Source organism: Penicillium coprophilum (genome assembly GCF_028826855.1).
Source record: "Penicillium coprophilum strain IBT 35676 chromosome Unknown utg000007l_segment0_segment0, whole genome shotgun sequence".
NCBI classification, from domain to species: domain Eukaryota; kingdom Fungi; phylum Ascomycota; class Eurotiomycetes; order Eurotiales; family Aspergillaceae; genus Penicillium; species Penicillium coprophilum.
Window position 1 is genome coordinate 875,586 of NW_026622726.1, and position 16,162 is coordinate 891,747.

Below are 16,162 nucleotides of genomic sequence, written 5' to 3' on the forward strand. Positions count from 1 at the left end.
CGCTCGTGGAAAGAATGAAATAGTTGAAGATTAGAGCATGATCAGGATGATCGTCGTAGGCAGAGCTCCGGAAGCTGTGGAAAAAGATTATCGGACCAGGGTTTTTGTTGTGGACGAATGGTCAGGCTGACAACTGGCTGTGTTGAGCTGGTCGGATTGGATCAATTAACGGCGAGGTCCGCCTGGGAATATTTTGAGGCATCAAAACACACTAGCCACATATAGTCACGTGATGCATATGGCTCAAGGTGCATTATTCCACAGGGCTAGTCTATATCGAGCCTAGTGGCTTAGATGTACGTCATGTGAGGGCGGTCTGCACACCAACGAGGCTTATCGAAGGCAGCAGGGACCTGCAGCTTACACGTTGATTATCCTGTCTTCTTCTGTCTTCATTTTTACACTGATTCACTGCCTTTCTGCCTTTTGATTACATATAGAATGTCTTTTGACAGGTTAAACTCGTTGGAGGCTCAGCCTACCACCATGCGTAGGGATGAAGACCCGCATTACCGTGACGATCCGGACTTCGACCATCTGGCCGAGCAGCTTTCAGACCAGTTATTCACATTGACATCAAACATCTCTCGCCTATCCAGCCAAATTGGACTTCTCGGCAGCAAACGAGACACAGATCGTGTGCGCGAACGAGTTCATACTTTGCTCGAAGAGACCCGTACAGGGTTCAGAGAAGTAGGAGAAGGGATTAAGCAGGTCCAGACATGGGAGGACGTTAATGTATGATCTATCTGATTCCACTCACTGGCGGGGGTTTTTTTTTAATTAACACCCTCACAGCCCTCCCAGAAATGGACACAGCAAAAACTATCATCCGAATTCAAAGCCACCTTGGATGAATTTCAAACTATTCAGCGTCGCGCAATTGAGAAAGAGCGCACTTCTGCGGTTGCTGCACGTACAGTTTTTGATGAAGGCGAACCTTCCTCTGAAAATGATGTCCAACTACAAGAGCAGATATTGGAGGAGCAACACCGTATGGCCAATCAGGGCGAGGTGGACTTCCAAGAGTCCCTGATCATCGAGCGTGAGGCAGAGATCCGGAACATTGAGCAAAGCGTCGGAGAGCTGAACGAGCTCTTCCGGGATGTTGCGCACATCGTCACGGAACAAGGGGGGCAGTTGGATATCATCAGCGAGAATGTCCAAAATGTCACCCAGGACACACGAGGCGCCAATGTCGAGTTACGCAGTGCCAGCAGATATCAGAAGAATGCTCGCAACAGGGCTTGCTGTCTCTTTGTAATTCTTGCTGTTATCCTTGCTATCATTGTGCTCGCAATTGTCCTTGGATAGATATTTTCCCTCTTCTCGTTTTTGTTTATTGGCTACCGTCGCGGTGTTCGTCTGTAATGTTGTCATGTATGCGCACGATATCCCTTTTGCATGATTGCGCTTTCGTTAGTCAAGCACCTCACCTTATTGCTTCGTTTCATTATCCTTCTATTCTACGCTTCCCTTGCCGACATTCTGTGTGAATAGAATGGAGAACATTAATTCATCGCTGTCTCTTAATCCTGTAGCCTGATATCATACAGAATTATGTGTTATACATGCAAAATACACCCAATTGGGTACCAAATCCTGCCCGTGCTCCGTTGTCGCCTTTGTATGTGCAGTGCGAAAGCATATTCCGCTAAAAGACGATCGTCAATGATGCCCTTATAGGCCCGTGAAGCGGTTGAACCTCAGCCTCCAGCCTTCATAAGTGTTCAATTTGGGCCGAACGTCAAGGAAGAAACTAAGCTTCCCTGGGTTGGAATTAGCATTGGCAGCCAGGCCTGGTGGGGTTCCATTGCTTCCCGATGGCTTGCCCTGGTAGAAATCGATAACATATTCAATCTTTTCACCACCGCAACGCTCAACAATCCAGTCATGTCGATCAAATGGGTGCTGGTAGCCAAGCCATCCATTAATTCGTGCACGCGGACTTAAGTACTTTGGATCGACTCCAAGTCCCCGGAAAGAATATAATTTTGGTCCTCCGCATTTCTTACTCCCGGGGTCAGCCGTGGGACCGTTTTTCTCCCATTCGAGGATCTGATCCCATGCGCGTTCATTGACGGCATTGTGAATGGGAATGATGGAAGCCACCGAAGTCGCGAGCTCCGAGGCCGAGGCCGCAGATCCAGGGGTATTACCCTTGCGCATCAAGGCCTCGAAGAATTGCTTCTCCGACGGATAGATCCAATTTCCGGTGGCTTCATCGCGGCCAGTCTCGGATTCGGCATTGGATGGGCTACCATGTGACGCAGCGTATGGGGACGAAGAAGCTTTGTTGGCCTCAGGGCAAACACTTGCTGAGCTGAAATCACCAGCTCGAGGAATATTGCTCACTTCGCGGTCTGTTGATAGGGGTCGTTGTGCTTTGGCACGTGGTTGTCCCTGTTCGGCAGAGACATCGGAGGTAGGGTGAGGTGAGTTTTTATTTTGTTGCAGCCAGACCTCACGGGTTTTGTGGTCCACAGGACAAGTTGCTGCAGGTGGCTCCGCAGAGGGCGCAGAGGGTGTACTTGCTGCAGCTCCCATTGTTGAATAAGTGCGAGGTCAGTGACTGGAGGATGTTGATCGGCGCACCGATAGATCGCGGAACTAGAACTACGCTGTAGAAATTATTTTGCCCTCTCACCGCCCCGACAAATCAACAATCCCCCTAAGTAAATCTCCCCTGTCTTTCATAGTGCTTTAGAAAATTATTGAGGTTCTTTCTTTCTGTTCATCTGAATTCAAAATGCCGTCTACATCGAGCCAGTCTGTTTATCGGGCCACTACCACTGCTCCGGTGAACATTGCTGTCATCAAGTATGCCGCTCTTTGATTACCCCTCCCCTTTATACCAAATAGTTCGGTTCTAACAGCTCTCTAGATACTGGGGCAAGCGTGATACTACTCTTAACCTCCCGACAAACTCCTCCCTCTCAGTCACACTCTCCCAGCGCTCTCTCCGTACCTTGACCACGGCCTCCTGCTCTGCCGAATACCCAGCTGCGGACACCCTGAACCTGAACGGCAGTCCACAGGATATCCAGTCTTCCAAGCGGACACTGGCTTGTATCTCCAGCCTCCGTGCCCTTCGCAAGGCCCTTGAGGATGCCGATTCCTCACTGCCCACGCTCTCTGCCTATCCTCTCCGCATCGTCTCTGAGAATAACTTCCCTACTGCCGCCGGTCTTGCCAGCTCTGCCGCTGGCTTCGCAGCGTTAGTCCGCGCTGTAGCTGACCTTTATGAACTACCCCAGTCCCCTAAGGAGCTGAGCCGCATTGCGCGCCAAGGCTCTGGATCTGCCTGCCGCTCCTTGATGGGCGGATATGTCGCATGGCGCACGGGTGAGCTTGCTGATGGAAGTGACAGCCTGGCTGAAGAAGTTGCCCCTGCATCGCACTGGCCTGAGATGCGCGCTCTTGTTCTTGTTGTCAGTGCCGAGAAGAAGGATGTGCCTAGCACCCAGGGAATGCAAACCACTGTGGCCACATCTGCTCTTTTCGCAGAGCGTGCCCAGAACGTCGTTCCCGGGCGTATGACTGCCATTGAAACCGCTATTCAGAACCGCAACTTCCACGACTTCGCGGAAATTACCATGCGGGACTCCAACACTTTCCACGCCACTTGCCTCGACTCATGGCCTCCTATCTTCTACATGAACGACGTCTCTCGTGCTGCCGTCCGCCTTGTGCATGACATCAACCGTGCTGTTGGCCGGACAGTTTGTGCTTACACTTTCGATGCTGGCCCAAATGCTGTCATCTACTATGAAGATAAGGACTCCGAGCTTGTAGCTGGCACTGTCAAGGCTATTCTGGGCCCTAATACGGAGGGATGGGATGGCGCATTCTACGAGAGAATCGCCAGTGTCACTGCCGGTGTTTCTTTGGATCAGGTTGATTCTCGCGCTGTCGAAGTTCTGAAGGATGGTGTGAGCCGTGTCATCCTGACTGGCGTCGGAGAAGGTCCCGTCAAGGTTGACAACCACCTTGTCAGCGAGACTGGCGAGATCCTCAGCACGCTTTAGAAAGTTTGAATAAGATATACCCGGCAACCGGTATAGCCATTTTGGCCAACCTTGAAAGGTCCAACGGCCTGAAAGATACCCCACTGATTTTGTGTGGACAGTTCAAATTGGCCATGCAAGCTTGATGCAGATATTCCTTTCGCGTATCCTTAATCTAGAACATAATAATACATCAGCAGCAGGATCTCGGTTTACACTTTACACCAAAGCAAAATATCTGGTTCCATCACTCATGGTAATATATCTTGAACATGACACGACACGATACGATACACGCAGAGCAATGGAATGTTCGCTTCCAATTGTAAAAGTCGAAATGTCTGCCTTACTATACTTTCCACAAGGCGAGCACCTCTGTCGTCTCAACAAGATCGGCAATCATCGCAGCGCCTAAAACCATATCCAAGTGCCCTACAAGTCTCAATGAACCTAGTTTGTTCGTTGTTGGCATAAACACAGCAACCTGCAAATCCACAACCCGTCTCATTAAAGCTTCCACCAATCTGAACACAGGCAGACTGAGAATTTTCGGCGATACCGTCGCAAGCGCATTTAATAGACCTGGATGCCACTTGGGCTGTTGCAAGCATTCCCAATGCCAAAAGGAAAGTGATATATCTTGAGATGGGAAGATGCATAGTCTGTATCAAGACATTGAGAGAGGGTCACTATGCTAGGCGAGAACTGACTCACGGTTCTTAAAAAGAAGCAGTCGTGGTTAGGACTTTTTATCCTTTCCCGGTTACAGCGTCTGCAGGCGTGGGATTCGGTCCTTTTATATATATCCCCTTTCAAGATACTTTGTACACAACGGTTTCAGAAGCACAGCATGTATGTGTTATTAATGTGTCATCCAGTGAGAAACCTGTGTCTACTGTACTACTTCGTCTTGATTTAGCATATAGCATGATCCAGGATAGTCCCCCATTCTGGAGTCACCTAGGCTTCTGACTAGTTAAATGTTGACCTGTGCAACATGGATCTACAATCAACCCTTTGAGTATCTGTCCTGACCTACAGAAGTGTACCGCACTCAACTTGGCATGAAAGGATCTTCATAGTGGTGAAACTCAATCTCTCCCGTGCAAAGGCAATGTCCGGGGCTGTTGAGAATAGGTTGCTGCCGATGGCAGTCTATTCCTGTTATGATGGCCAAGTATGACTCTCAGAACATAGCAAGGAGGCCCTTCGATTACCTTGAAAAATGCTGCCAAAAAGTCATACAAGTGTGACCTATGGATCATAGTAGAAACCCCTTATCGAGATAGGAACTTTCCCAGGAAGATTCTCTATGTCAAAAGCCAAACGTCCCTTTCGTTCTCACTTCCTATGTGTATCTGAAGACATATAATCCCTGGAACGAAGGTTTAAGAGATGCCAACGAGACATATTCTTACAAAACATTGAACAGATGTTCGCATCTGTGAAGAGACATCGCATAGACGAGCACTACAGATTCTAGGTCACTTCTCAAGCAACATGTACGTTGAAATATTGGAACTGAAAGCGACTTTTCTTTTTCCATTTCATAATGTGGATGTTAATTAGCACACGCAGCATATCCATTTACTGCTTCAAGCCAGCAAAGAAGACTTCTTCATCTCCTTGACAATGGGAATTTCCTTAACGCGAGCGGCACCGCCACCTTCCACAATGGCTATACTTTCTCTCAAGACGTTGGCACCGCCTCCGTAAATAGGAGGATTGATAGGCTCGACATCATTCTCTTCATCTTCCTGGTCCTCGGTCTTTGCATTGGGTGCGGGAACTTCGAATACCTCGTCCCGGCAATCTGCGCACATAGTCAAAACTTCCTGCAACGCCTTCTCGACAGCAGCTGCCCGCTCGCGCATGCCGCGACGCAGCAGAGCATCGACAAGGGTCTCGGTTTCCACCACGCTCGAGTTAACTCGTTCAATGAGTCGTCGGATACTGTTGACGAGATATTCCTCTTCGTAAACAGTGCCCTTCTTACCACGAGCACGCTTGCGTTCCTCGCGCCGGCGAGTCTTCGAAGTATGACGTGACATTCCAGTCTTGCCTGTCTTCCCGGTGTTACCTGTGTAACGAGTGAACATGGAGCGACCAGCAAGAGTAGATGCATCTGTCGGAGCCAGCGATACGTTATCTGGGATATCGACGCCCGTATCTCCCCCGGTGGGATCACCACCGTAGAATGCAAGCGGGTCGGCAGCGCGAAGCTGACGGAGTTCGCTAAGTCGTGGGACCTGGGCATTGAGCTGGGATTTGCAGTCGGCAAGCAGGTCCGTCATGTTGCCCATTGCTTCAGCGAGGCCAGAGTCAACAATCTCGGCAACCTGGTTCTGTTTGCCGTGGAGTGTAAGAAGACGCGCTGCATCGGCGAACTTCGATCCCCGGCAGAGAAGTCTTGCGGCTGTGACGATATCATGCAAGTGGTCGGCGTAGATTGTTGCTGCCGAGACGTAGTCTTTCTTTTCGTCAACAAGGGTTGTGACCAGACCGTCGATGTGAGCAGCCAAATCTTCCTCGGATAGAGATGCCATCATGGCACAGTACAATGACTCGCGCCATTTGTGCGCCAGATTAAAGCACTTGTAAGCACTCTCATAAAGCCCGAGAGACTCGTACGCTGGGATTGAAAGTCAGCGAGCTATTACTTTGCCATTGCTGTGTTGCAATCAAATCACTTACCAATTGCTGCGTCTTTGTATTTTGACTGATCCTGTAGATAATCGGCATAGAGCTCGGTGATTTCCCGTTGTTGTTCCGTTTGGTACTTGTAGAGCTCAAGGGCTTCCTTATACAAGATATGCTTGACGACATATGCGCTGATCTCGTCATGGGCATTGAGCGCATACAAATGTCCCAGAGCCTTTTCAAAGCGAGAAAGGTGATTGTCGATCTCGAACTGACGCCGAGTCTCTGGAAGCTGTTGTAGCTTACGAAGGAATGGTAGGTACTCGCGAGGATCCTGAGAATTCGTTAGTCGAAAGTGATGAGACAACCAAATTCTCCATCCAATAGTCTTACCATTTGAGCTTGTTGAGCAACCAACAATGTTAGCTCAAGATCATATACACCCAACGCGTGAGAGTAAAGCCGGTGAGCATCAGTCAAGAAACACATGTGCGCAATAGCATCTTCAGCCTGTTCGATATGTTGTGCTGTGAATTATTATGGTTAGTTGTCACCTAATTATTGCAAAGGACAAAAAAGCCGAGTACTTACTTCTTAGTCCTGCAGCAAGTCCCAAACCTGCCTCCATGTCAGGCGGTGACTTGCAAACATGCGCGGTGATCAAATTCTGCAAATTGGTATCGACACGGTTTTGAAGAGCCGCTAGGAAGGCATCACAGATCTTATTGATTTTGCTCTCCTTTTTGCCAGTCTTAGGCACCGAGGGAACTGATGGGCCGTCCAGCTGGGCGACAGCTGCTGAGACGTTCTTGGATATTTTCAGTGTATCTTTATACAGTGTCTGTGATACATCGTCCTCCCTATGTGAATGTTAACAAGATAGTTTCGTAGAATACTGGACATTGACGTACGACAGGCGCGATAGGAAATCATCAATGTAATCAATCTTCTTGACTTGATCAATGAACAGGGCAATGTTTTCCATGAATTGCTCAGGAGCATAATCATGGAGAATATTGAGATCCACCATCTGACTGCGACATGCAAGGAATGCAGACCGATATTTCTTCTGGTCGATGAAGGTACGGATTCCAGCCAATACTAGAGCGCGAGGGAAAATGGTCTCGATGTTCCCTCGGGGAGCTTGGAGCACAACCGCGAATATGGATGGTATCACGGAAACCAACCGAGAGCCACGTTCGATGCTTCTACACCGTTCATCGGTCTCTGGTGTATCCTCGGGGACTTCCATTTCTGCAATCCTCATGTTAGCCTGTGAAGACTCAAACACCCAAGAAATCAATCTTACCATCTGGGAGGTTCAGATGAACAAACTTCAAAAGATGCGCCGATGTGGTGTACAATAGATGAGATGGAGTCAAGAGGAAAGACGTGCAGTTCCTCGCAAGGACTCGCTTGTTGGCATACAAGGTGCCGGTTCTCGTCAATGTAATCAAAATACGCTACTTCAGTCAGCATGAAGCTCTAAACAAAAAGGGAGCATAATCTTACCTCATCCTCGGAGATCGAGACAACACGAGCCCAGTGGGTGTCAACTTGGGGGCTTTCGGCCCATGGAGCAATACCCAGATTTCCCGATGATGACTCTTCAATGCTCGAGTAGCTGACGGGATGAGCCGATTGACGGGAATGCGAGAACCACAGAGCTTGGTGTCCAATACCGGCAAAGATCGATGCCAGTTGTTCTGAGTCTGCAGCCTGATATACAGATTCGGTTGTTCGAGTGTCCAGGATCGTCCTCTCAATGCAGCTCGAGTTTGGTCCGTTGTCCTTGAGTACATATACCTCATTCTCGTTCAAGAATGCTATCTGCCGGGGCCGACTGGCGGGGGCATCTGATAACGGATAGCTCGACTCGAGGATAGGGACAGGAACAGGTCGGCTCTTCAGAGACCAGAGGTAAATGGAGAGCGTGCTGCGCATGAGAACAGCAATGCGGGCCCCGGATTTGCTGAATGCAACATCAATGGCGTTAGACTCTAAAGTCAGCTCATTATGTGCCATGGGAGGGGGTACCCCAGCCATTCGCAACGGAGTCAATTTAAGAGTTTCTAACAGTTGGATCAGTAATGGGAGCAATCAGGCTTCACTGGGATACTTACTCCCGTCAATGACTGCAACAGCGCCAACATCATCTGGAATAGAGGTAGAGCCATGGTTGATATCAAATACATAATCCACATCCAGTATCGAACCTGTTTAGATCAGCTTTTGTTCTTGATTTGCTCTTTCTGTGAGGATATCGTACCTGAGGAGCCAGCAACCAATCGCAATGGCTTCTCCTGATGCCATTCGAAGGAGTATGGAAGCGAGGAATTCGTATCGACCGTGATAGGAATTTCTTGCTTCAAGTACCAATGATAATTGCCCGTTGTCCAAAACTGTACACGGTCCAGAAACTTGACAGCAAGTACAGTGGAATCCACGTTCCAGGCAAGATGGATACGGGACGCCCATGATTTCATCTCTTCTTCCGACAGGCGGAGAGAAAACTCGCCGTGACGGAGTCCGTTCCTCTCAAAAAACACCACATCAATCCGGTTGTCGAGTCGCTGAATTCCAGCAATCAAGCTGCCAGACGGCCGCCAGCTTAGAGCGCCTTCCAAACCGTCAACTGGTTCACTCACACTGTCCAAAGTACCCTCTCTCGAGTACACCCTGATCACACGGCGAGCATCTGCTTCGACGCTGTTCACGGCAATATATGCGCCATCTCCTCGCCAGCTGATTGTAGTACTGCTATCATCGTGGCTGCTCAAGATTCCTTGATCGATCTTTTCCGGTACAGTGGGGTCTCGAAGAGCCTTGGCTCTCTTTCCTTGAAACTGTGTTTCTTTCTTACCCCATCCGACTGACACATGTTGTGATGATTTCAGATCACTGTGAGCGAAAGTAATATCGGCCACATTCTCAAAGTCTCTGGTCATATACAAGAACGTCTGAGCTCTAGTGGTGAGAGCCAGCATTTCCTCATCTGGTGACCATGCTGCAGCTGTGATTCCCACATCAACAGAACCGACTATTTCAATCTTGTCTTCACCAGGAAGGGGTTCTTCACGAACAACGATAATATCGCCTCCTTCTAGCACCAGACAAGTTGTCAGGTTGTCCGCAAAGTAATGCAGGGAGAGTACACGGTCACATGTCAAGTCTGGCAGAGGGCATGGAGCATCCCATGAAGCAATACATTCGAATACTTCAGGCGACAGGGGATCCGTTGAAGTGATCTCAGGGCGTTTCCGTCTGACCTCAATGATTGCATTGTCCTCGGCCGGACCAAAGGTGCACACCACCGAATCTGAAGCAATATCCCATGCCGTAGCAGTGAGAGGCAGGTCGCTCTCAATTTGCGTCTCAGCGAGACGGACGTTTCTCAAATTGCGCATATTCCAGGAACGGGTAACTTTTTTTATGCTTCTTTTTTTACCCCGCCATGAAGCGATCAAGGGAGTAAAATGTATGGAAATCAAACAATAGCCAGGAAAATGAAATTTCAGATGCCAGCCTTTCTTTCCTGTTGAAAGTAGCTGTCCCGTTGCTTGGGAGTGGTTGTGTTCGTGAGGACTGATATATGAATCGCGGTGACCCAGAGATTTTTCGGTTTTCCACCGCGGCTCAGCCAATGACTTCATCCATATTTCAACGTCTTTTTAAGCTACGTATTTCAACATCTACACAATTACAATTGGGTCGGTGATAGAATGAAACCAATTTTCGATAATAATCTCTAGCTTTGTACATGCTATCCGCCTCTGCTTCAAACCCGATTCAAGTTTTCGACCACTTAGTCGCCCGTACTGTTATCGCAAGAAAAATACAGTAGAGGACAATTTATTTGGTCTTGTAGGTTTGCCAGACTAGGAGGTGATGTTAGAGTATATTCAAGGCGTAGAATCGGAGGGAGGGGGTATAACTCACCAGCAATGGCGAAGGGAGTACCGAAACCGGTAACTAGATGATACCCGAGTTAGTCAAAGCGCTGCGCACATGTCCAATGGGATTACCTACTCATGAAAGCCCAGTAGCGCCAGAAGAAGTGCTTGGTGAGAGGGTTGAAGGGAATGTTGGTGCGAGGACCCTCAGCGTAGTGGTAGGGGCTGCCAAGCTGGGTGCGAGTGGTGGAGAAGCCACGACGGGCAGCGAAGGAGGTGGCCATTCTGGCCCGGAGAGCGGAGGAGTACATCTGAGATGAAGATGTCAGTGAGAGCAATGATTATAGCTCCAGTGGGTGGGACTAACCTTGAGTAACGAAGAGGAGAGAGTGGACGATCGGGAACGGACGGACGAAGCCGAAGTGAACGTCGCGAGGTGCGGAATGGGATGATCATGAATCACGTGGTATATCTTTTCGATCGGGTTTAGCGTATTTTGGCCGGGATCTCTCCACCGCTTGCCCCATGTGGATAGAACTTTTAAATTTCTCAACCAAGAAAAGTCCAGACCGGCTACCCACGCCGCTCATTCTTCTTCTGTGGTTGATTCACCAATTCCAACCGCTGGAGATGGATGAGCTCTTTGACGTCTTTGAGGATCAGCCTCAGGCGGTGAAGCCGTCAGAGGGTGCCCCTAAGCGCTTGAAGAAGGATAAGAATAAAAAACGACAGGTGAATGGAGCTGTGAAGAAAAATGCAGATATCCAGACTGAACAGAAGGAGGATGTTGCGATGGCCGATGTGCCTGTTGTGGAGGCCGACTCAGCAGATGCCGAAGTCCCCACACCTTCGTCCGAACCAGACCAACCCGAGACGAAGCGACCTCGATTGGATCAGGAACCCGAGCCAGTCGTCGCCGATTCTTTCGAAACCGAGCAGGAGCGTGAGATTGCAGCTTCCGGAGGACTCTCAGGTGCCACGGACACTTCTGCTGTTGTTGTGTCTCATCAAGTCCGCCATCAAGTCGCAATCCCGCCTAACTACCCTTATGTGCCTATCTCCCAGCATAAACCCCCGGCGAACCCAGCAAAGACATGGCCCTTCACACTTGATCCTTTCCAGCAGGTCGCAGTGTCTTCAATCCAGCGCGAGGAAAGTGTGCTGGTGTCAGCTCATACCAGTGCCGGAAAGACCGTAGTTGCAGAATATGCGATTGCGCAAAGTTTGAAACAAAACCAGCGAGTGATCTACACCAGTCCCATCAAGGCGCTGAGCAATCAGAAGTACCGTGAATTCGCTGCTGAGTTCGGTGATGTCGGTCTGATGACTGGTGATGTGACCATCAATCCCACTGCTACATGTCTTGTGATGACCACAGAGATTCTTCGCTCCATGTTGTACCGTGGCTCGGAGATCATGCGTGAAGTTCAGTGGGTAGTTTTTGATGAAATTCACTACATGCGAGACATAAATCGTGGTGTAGTTTGGGAAGAGACTATTATTCTGTTGCCCGATAAGGTCCGCTACGTTTTCCTGTCCGCCACTATCCCGAACGCCATGCAATTCGCCGAATGGATCGTGAAGATGCATAACCAGCCTTGCCACGTTGTCTACACCAACTATCGTCCGACACCACTCCAGAATTACTTCTTCCCCGCTGGTGGAGAAGGTATCCATCTCGTGGTGGACGAAAAAGGAGTTTTCCGCGAAGAGAATTTCCAGAAAGCAATGAGCGCAATCGCTGATAAAAAGGTGACGATCCGGCTGACGCCTTAGCCAAACGCAAGGGCAAGGGCAAGGATAAGCAAATCAACAAGGGTGGAAATAAGGGCCCATCGGATATCTTCAAGATTGTTAGGATGATCATGCTCAAGAACTACAACCCGGTCATTGTCTTCAGTTTCAGCAAGCGAGAGTGTGAAGCAGGCGCTCTACAGATGAGCAAATTGACCTTCAACGATGATTCCGAGAAAAATATGGTGTCGAAGGTTTTCGAAAGCGCCATCGAAATGCTGTCTCCCGAGGATCGTCAATTGCCACAGATCCAAAACATCCTTCCGCTTTTGCAACAAGGTATCGGTGTTCACCACTCAGGATTGCTGCCAATTCTTAAAGAAACCATTGAGATTCTGTTCCAGGAGGGTCTTATCAAAGTCCTATTTGCAACCGAGACTTTCTCCATCGGTCTCAACATGCCTGCGAAGACTGTAGTTTTCACCAGTGTCCGCAAGTTTGATGGAACTAGCCAGCGCTGGGTTACTCCATCTGAATTCATCCAGATGTCTGGCCGTGCTGGTCGTCGAGGTCTCGATGACCGAGGTATTGTGATTATGATGGTCGGAGAGGAGATGGACCCGGCAGTCGCAAAGGAGATCGTGCGCGGTGAACAAGACCGACTCAATTCCGCATTCCATCTTGGCTACAACATGATCCTCAATCTGATGCGTGTGGAGGGTATCTCGCCCGAATATATGCTCGAGCGATGCTTCAAGCAGTTCCAGAACACTGGAAGCGTTTCGGGCCTGGAGAAGGAGCTCGAGGGCCTCGAGGAGAAGCGCGCCAATATGATCATCTCAGATGAGGGGACTATCCGCGAATACTACGACCTACGGAAGCAACTGGATGCATTTGCCGACGATGTTCAACATGTTATTACTCACCCAAATTACTCTTTGACTTTCATTCATCCTGGACGATTGATCCACGTCAAGTACAAAGATGCTGATTTCGGTTGGGGTGTGGTGATCAACCAGAAGAAGCGCAAGCAAGCGAGTAACGACACCGAGAAAATCACTCCTCACCAATCTCACATTGTTGACGTCTTGCTGAGAATCTCAGAAGGGTCTTCCATTGGCACCAAATCTTTCCAAGATCTTCCGCCAGGTGTTCATCCCGCGAAGGAAGGGGAACCGACTCGCAGTGAGGTTGTGCCCATTGTGCTGAGCTGCATCACAGAGATCTCTCATATTCGCATCATGCTTCCGAAGGACATCACGTCGCCTAGCTCTCGGAATGAAGTCATGAAGTCTATTGATGAAGTTAAGAGGCGCTTCCCAGACGGTATTCCGCTACTTGATCCGATTGAGAACATGCAGATCAAGGATGACAGTTTCAAGAAGCTACTCCGGGTAAGAGATTTCGTTGCTCTCAAATATGATTCACGCTACTAACCATCACAAAGAAAATTGAGGTTTTAGAGTCTCGCCTCCTGAGTAATCCTTTGCACAATTCGCCCCGTTTGACTGAATTGTACGAGCAATATGCCGAGAAGGTGGACCTGACTGCAAAGATCAAAGCGATAAAGAAGCAGATTACAGAAGCCATGTCGATCTTGCAGCTTGATGAGCTAAAGTGTCGCAAGCGTGTGCTCCGTCGTTTCGGATTTATCAACGAAGCCGAAGTCGTGCAGCTGAAGGCTCGTGTTGCTTGTGAGATTAGCACGGGTGACGAGCTAATGCTGAGTGAGTTGCTATTCAATGGTTTCTTCAACAACCTGACTGCTGAGCAAATCGCTTCCGTCATGAGTTGTTTCGTGTTTGAAGAAAAAGTCAAGGAGGCCCCTGCTTTGACCAAGGATGAGTTGGCGAAGCCACTGAAAGAGATCCAATCACAGGCCCGCATCATTGCCAAGGTGTCGCAGGAGTCTAAGATGGCTATGAATGAGGAGGAGTACGTGACGAGCTTCCACTGGGAGTTGATGGAGGTGATCTATGAGTGGAGTCAGGGCAAGTCTTTTGCAGATATCTGGTAAGCATTTTCTCCCCCAATTCGTCTACCAGTCTACTAACTATCCTAGCAAAATGACCGATGTCTATGAAGGTAGCTTAATCCGTGTCTTCCGCCGGTTGGAAGAGTGTTTGCGGCAGATGGCGCAAGCTGCCAAGGTGATGGGCAGCGAAGACCTGGAGAGTAAGTTCGAGGAGGCCCTAGGCAAGGTCCGCCGCGATATAGTTGCTGCCCAGTCCCTGTACTTGTAGATACGATATCCATTTTATGATTGCTGGAGTCCAAAGAATATGATTACCCACAATTTCTTTTTCTTTTTTTTTCTGTCCCCCTATGTAGAATACAATACATGTAGTATTCCCGGAGTAGATGATGCGGGTATTCGTATTGCCCGAAAGCAGTGTAGTCTTGGTCTGACACATTTGACTGTTTTAAGATGTCATGGATAAAACCAAAAAGAAAGACATCTGATCTTTTTTCATAAAAAATCAGAATTTATTTCTAAACCATGTCCAATCCCTTTTAAGGGCACAGATCCCCCAAAGCTGCGTAAAGGGAGTGCGTTGCCACCTGCAACGCCTACTTTTTCTCCACCGCTACCTTTCTCTACCCTTCTCTCCCCACTTCAAACCCTTTTACCTGCTTCGCTTTATTGCTGTTCTTCACTCTTTTGGATATCCGAGTCCTTTGGACCATCACATTTCTATTTCGCCATCCGGCTGTCATCATGAACAGCTTGGTGGCTACACCTCCTGTTCCGCCTCACTTCTACGAGAACCCCCGATTCTCTCCCTCCCGTATGAGTAAGATATCCCTTTCCCGACATTGAAAGAATTTGTCTCTGTTTTGGTTAAGACGGCTTTTTGATACATTCATGTACTGACAAATCGGTCAGTGTCTACACCTACATCGTCGTATGCCAGCCGTAAACGGAAAGCTGATGAAGACAACGATCATGATGGACGCATGTCTGCTTCGCCTACAAACTCTCCTGCCTTCACTCCTAGACAACTTCCTCACAATTACCGCAACATCAAACGTTCCCGACCGAATGTTTCGGGTCGACCTCTACCTCTACCCCGTCTGCTAGAGACCCTCGACACAGATGCCTTGCGGACGGTTGTACGGACCATGTGCGAACGTCACCCTCAACTCGTCGAAGAGGTTGTGCATACATCCCCACGTCCAAATGTCTCCTCCACGCTTCAAGTCCTTCGGAACTATCAGGCCACTCTCCAGTCGTCATTCCCGTTGGGTGGCAACACCGAATCAGATTATGCCTATAACCGAGTCCGGCAGCCGCTCAGCAACCTTCTTGACGCCTTGAGTGATTTTACCCCCAACTTTCTCCCTCCAAACGAATCGCAAGCTTCCACATCCTTGAGCTACCTAGATGGGGCAACCGACATCATTCATGCCTTGCCTCGGTGGAGCACGCCACAGAATAACATCGAACGAGATTCAGCTTATGACGAGATGTGCAAGGCATGGGTTCTGGTCATTCGTGAAGCGGCAAAAAGAGGCGGTGGTATCCAGTTGCAGTACGGAGGTTGGGATCAGAAGCTGGCCAAGCACAACCAAACGTCTGGAGGAAAGCTACAGGGAGCTGTCAACGAACTCGGCTTCAGCTTGGGATGGATGAACGGACCCGACACACCATCTCACGGGGCCAACAGCGACATGGGCTCCATCCGAGATCAGCTCTTCGCCGGAACCTACGGGCTGGGAACACCAGTCAAGGTCGGACCTTGGTGATAGATTACGCCACTCCGATTTCCTTACGAAAGACCACTACATTTACACCGCTCGAGTGTCGGCCCCTCACCTTCTCCCTACCCATGCCAGCTCTCATTTGAGCTTGACCGACGGTCCATACCCCTTTGACCGCACAATTTT

At 49.2% G+C, this 16,162-nt stretch overlaps 7 protein-coding genes across 7 annotated transcripts; 4 read left to right on the plus strand and 3 right to left on the minus strand.

The window, feature by feature from the left end:
• Positions 1 to 486: 486 nt before the first annotated feature.
• Positions 487 to 1,314, plus strand: N7500_010929 (SNAP receptor PEP12; the record flags this gene model as incomplete). Its single annotated transcript, XM_056682067.1, has 2 exons — positions 487 to 738; positions 799 to 1,314. 2 exons carry the CDS (start codon positions 487 to 489, stop codon positions 1,312 to 1,314), a joined length of 768 nt encoding a protein of 255 aa, XP_056527476.1.
• A 366-nt stretch (positions 1,315 to 1,680) lies between these two features.
• N7500_010930 (cytochrome c1 heme lyase CYT2) lies at positions 1,681 to 2,547 on the minus strand (the record flags this gene model as incomplete). The annotated part of the gene is made up of 1 exon (XM_056682068.1): positions 1,681 to 2,547. The coding sequence occupies one exon, from the start codon at positions 2,545 to 2,547 to the stop codon at positions 1,681 to 1,683; it is 867 nt and encodes a 288-aa protein (XP_056527477.1).
• Positions 2,548 to 2,749: 202 nt separating this feature from the next.
• On the plus strand, positions 2,750 to 4,028 carry mvd1 (diphosphomevalonate decarboxylase MVD1; the record flags this gene model as incomplete). The annotated part of the gene is made up of 2 exons (XM_056682069.1): positions 2,750 to 2,820; positions 2,885 to 4,028. The coding sequence occupies 2 exons, from the start codon at positions 2,750 to 2,752 to the stop codon at positions 4,026 to 4,028; spliced, it is 1,215 nt and encodes a 404-aa protein (XP_056527478.1).
• Positions 4,029 to 5,602: 1,574 nt separating this feature from the next.
• Positions 5,603 to 10,054, minus strand: N7500_010932 (Elongator subunit IKI3; the record flags this gene model as incomplete). The annotated part of the gene is made up of 9 exons (XM_056682070.1): positions 5,603 to 6,639; positions 6,702 to 6,981; positions 7,041 to 7,174; positions 7,239 to 7,507; positions 7,559 to 7,901; positions 7,957 to 8,110; positions 8,160 to 8,719; positions 8,771 to 8,863; positions 8,917 to 10,054. The coding sequence occupies 9 exons, from the start codon at positions 10,052 to 10,054 to the stop codon at positions 5,603 to 5,605; spliced, it is 4,008 nt and encodes a 1,335-aa protein (XP_056527479.1).
• Positions 10,055 to 10,499: 445 nt separating this feature from the next.
• Positions 10,500 to 11,130, minus strand: N7500_010933 (cytochrome c oxidase VIIc family protein; the record flags this gene model as incomplete). The annotated part of the gene is made up of 5 exons (XM_056682071.1): positions 10,500 to 10,525; positions 10,587 to 10,619; positions 10,677 to 10,851; positions 10,908 to 11,012; positions 11,122 to 11,130. The coding sequence occupies 5 exons, from the start codon at positions 11,128 to 11,130 to the stop codon at positions 10,500 to 10,502; spliced, it is 348 nt and encodes a 115-aa protein (XP_056527480.1).
• Positions 11,131 to 11,170: 40 nt separating this feature from the next.
• On the plus strand, positions 11,171 to 14,517 carry N7500_010934 (ATP-dependent RNA helicase MTR4; the record flags this gene model as incomplete). Its single annotated transcript, XM_056682072.1, has 4 exons — positions 11,171 to 12,292; positions 12,328 to 13,668; positions 13,722 to 14,287; positions 14,337 to 14,517. The coding sequence occupies 4 exons, from the start codon at positions 11,171 to 11,173 to the stop codon at positions 14,515 to 14,517; spliced, it is 3,210 nt and encodes a 1,069-aa protein (XP_056527481.1).
• A 476-nt stretch (positions 14,518 to 14,993) lies between these two features.
• Positions 14,994 to 16,021, plus strand: N7500_010935 (cut8/STS1 family protein; the record flags this gene model as incomplete). Its single annotated transcript, XM_056682073.1, has 2 exons — positions 14,994 to 15,069; positions 15,162 to 16,021. The coding sequence occupies 2 exons, from the start codon at positions 14,994 to 14,996 to the stop codon at positions 16,019 to 16,021; spliced, it is 936 nt and encodes a 311-aa protein (XP_056527482.1).
• Positions 16,022 to 16,162: the final 141 nt, after the last annotated feature.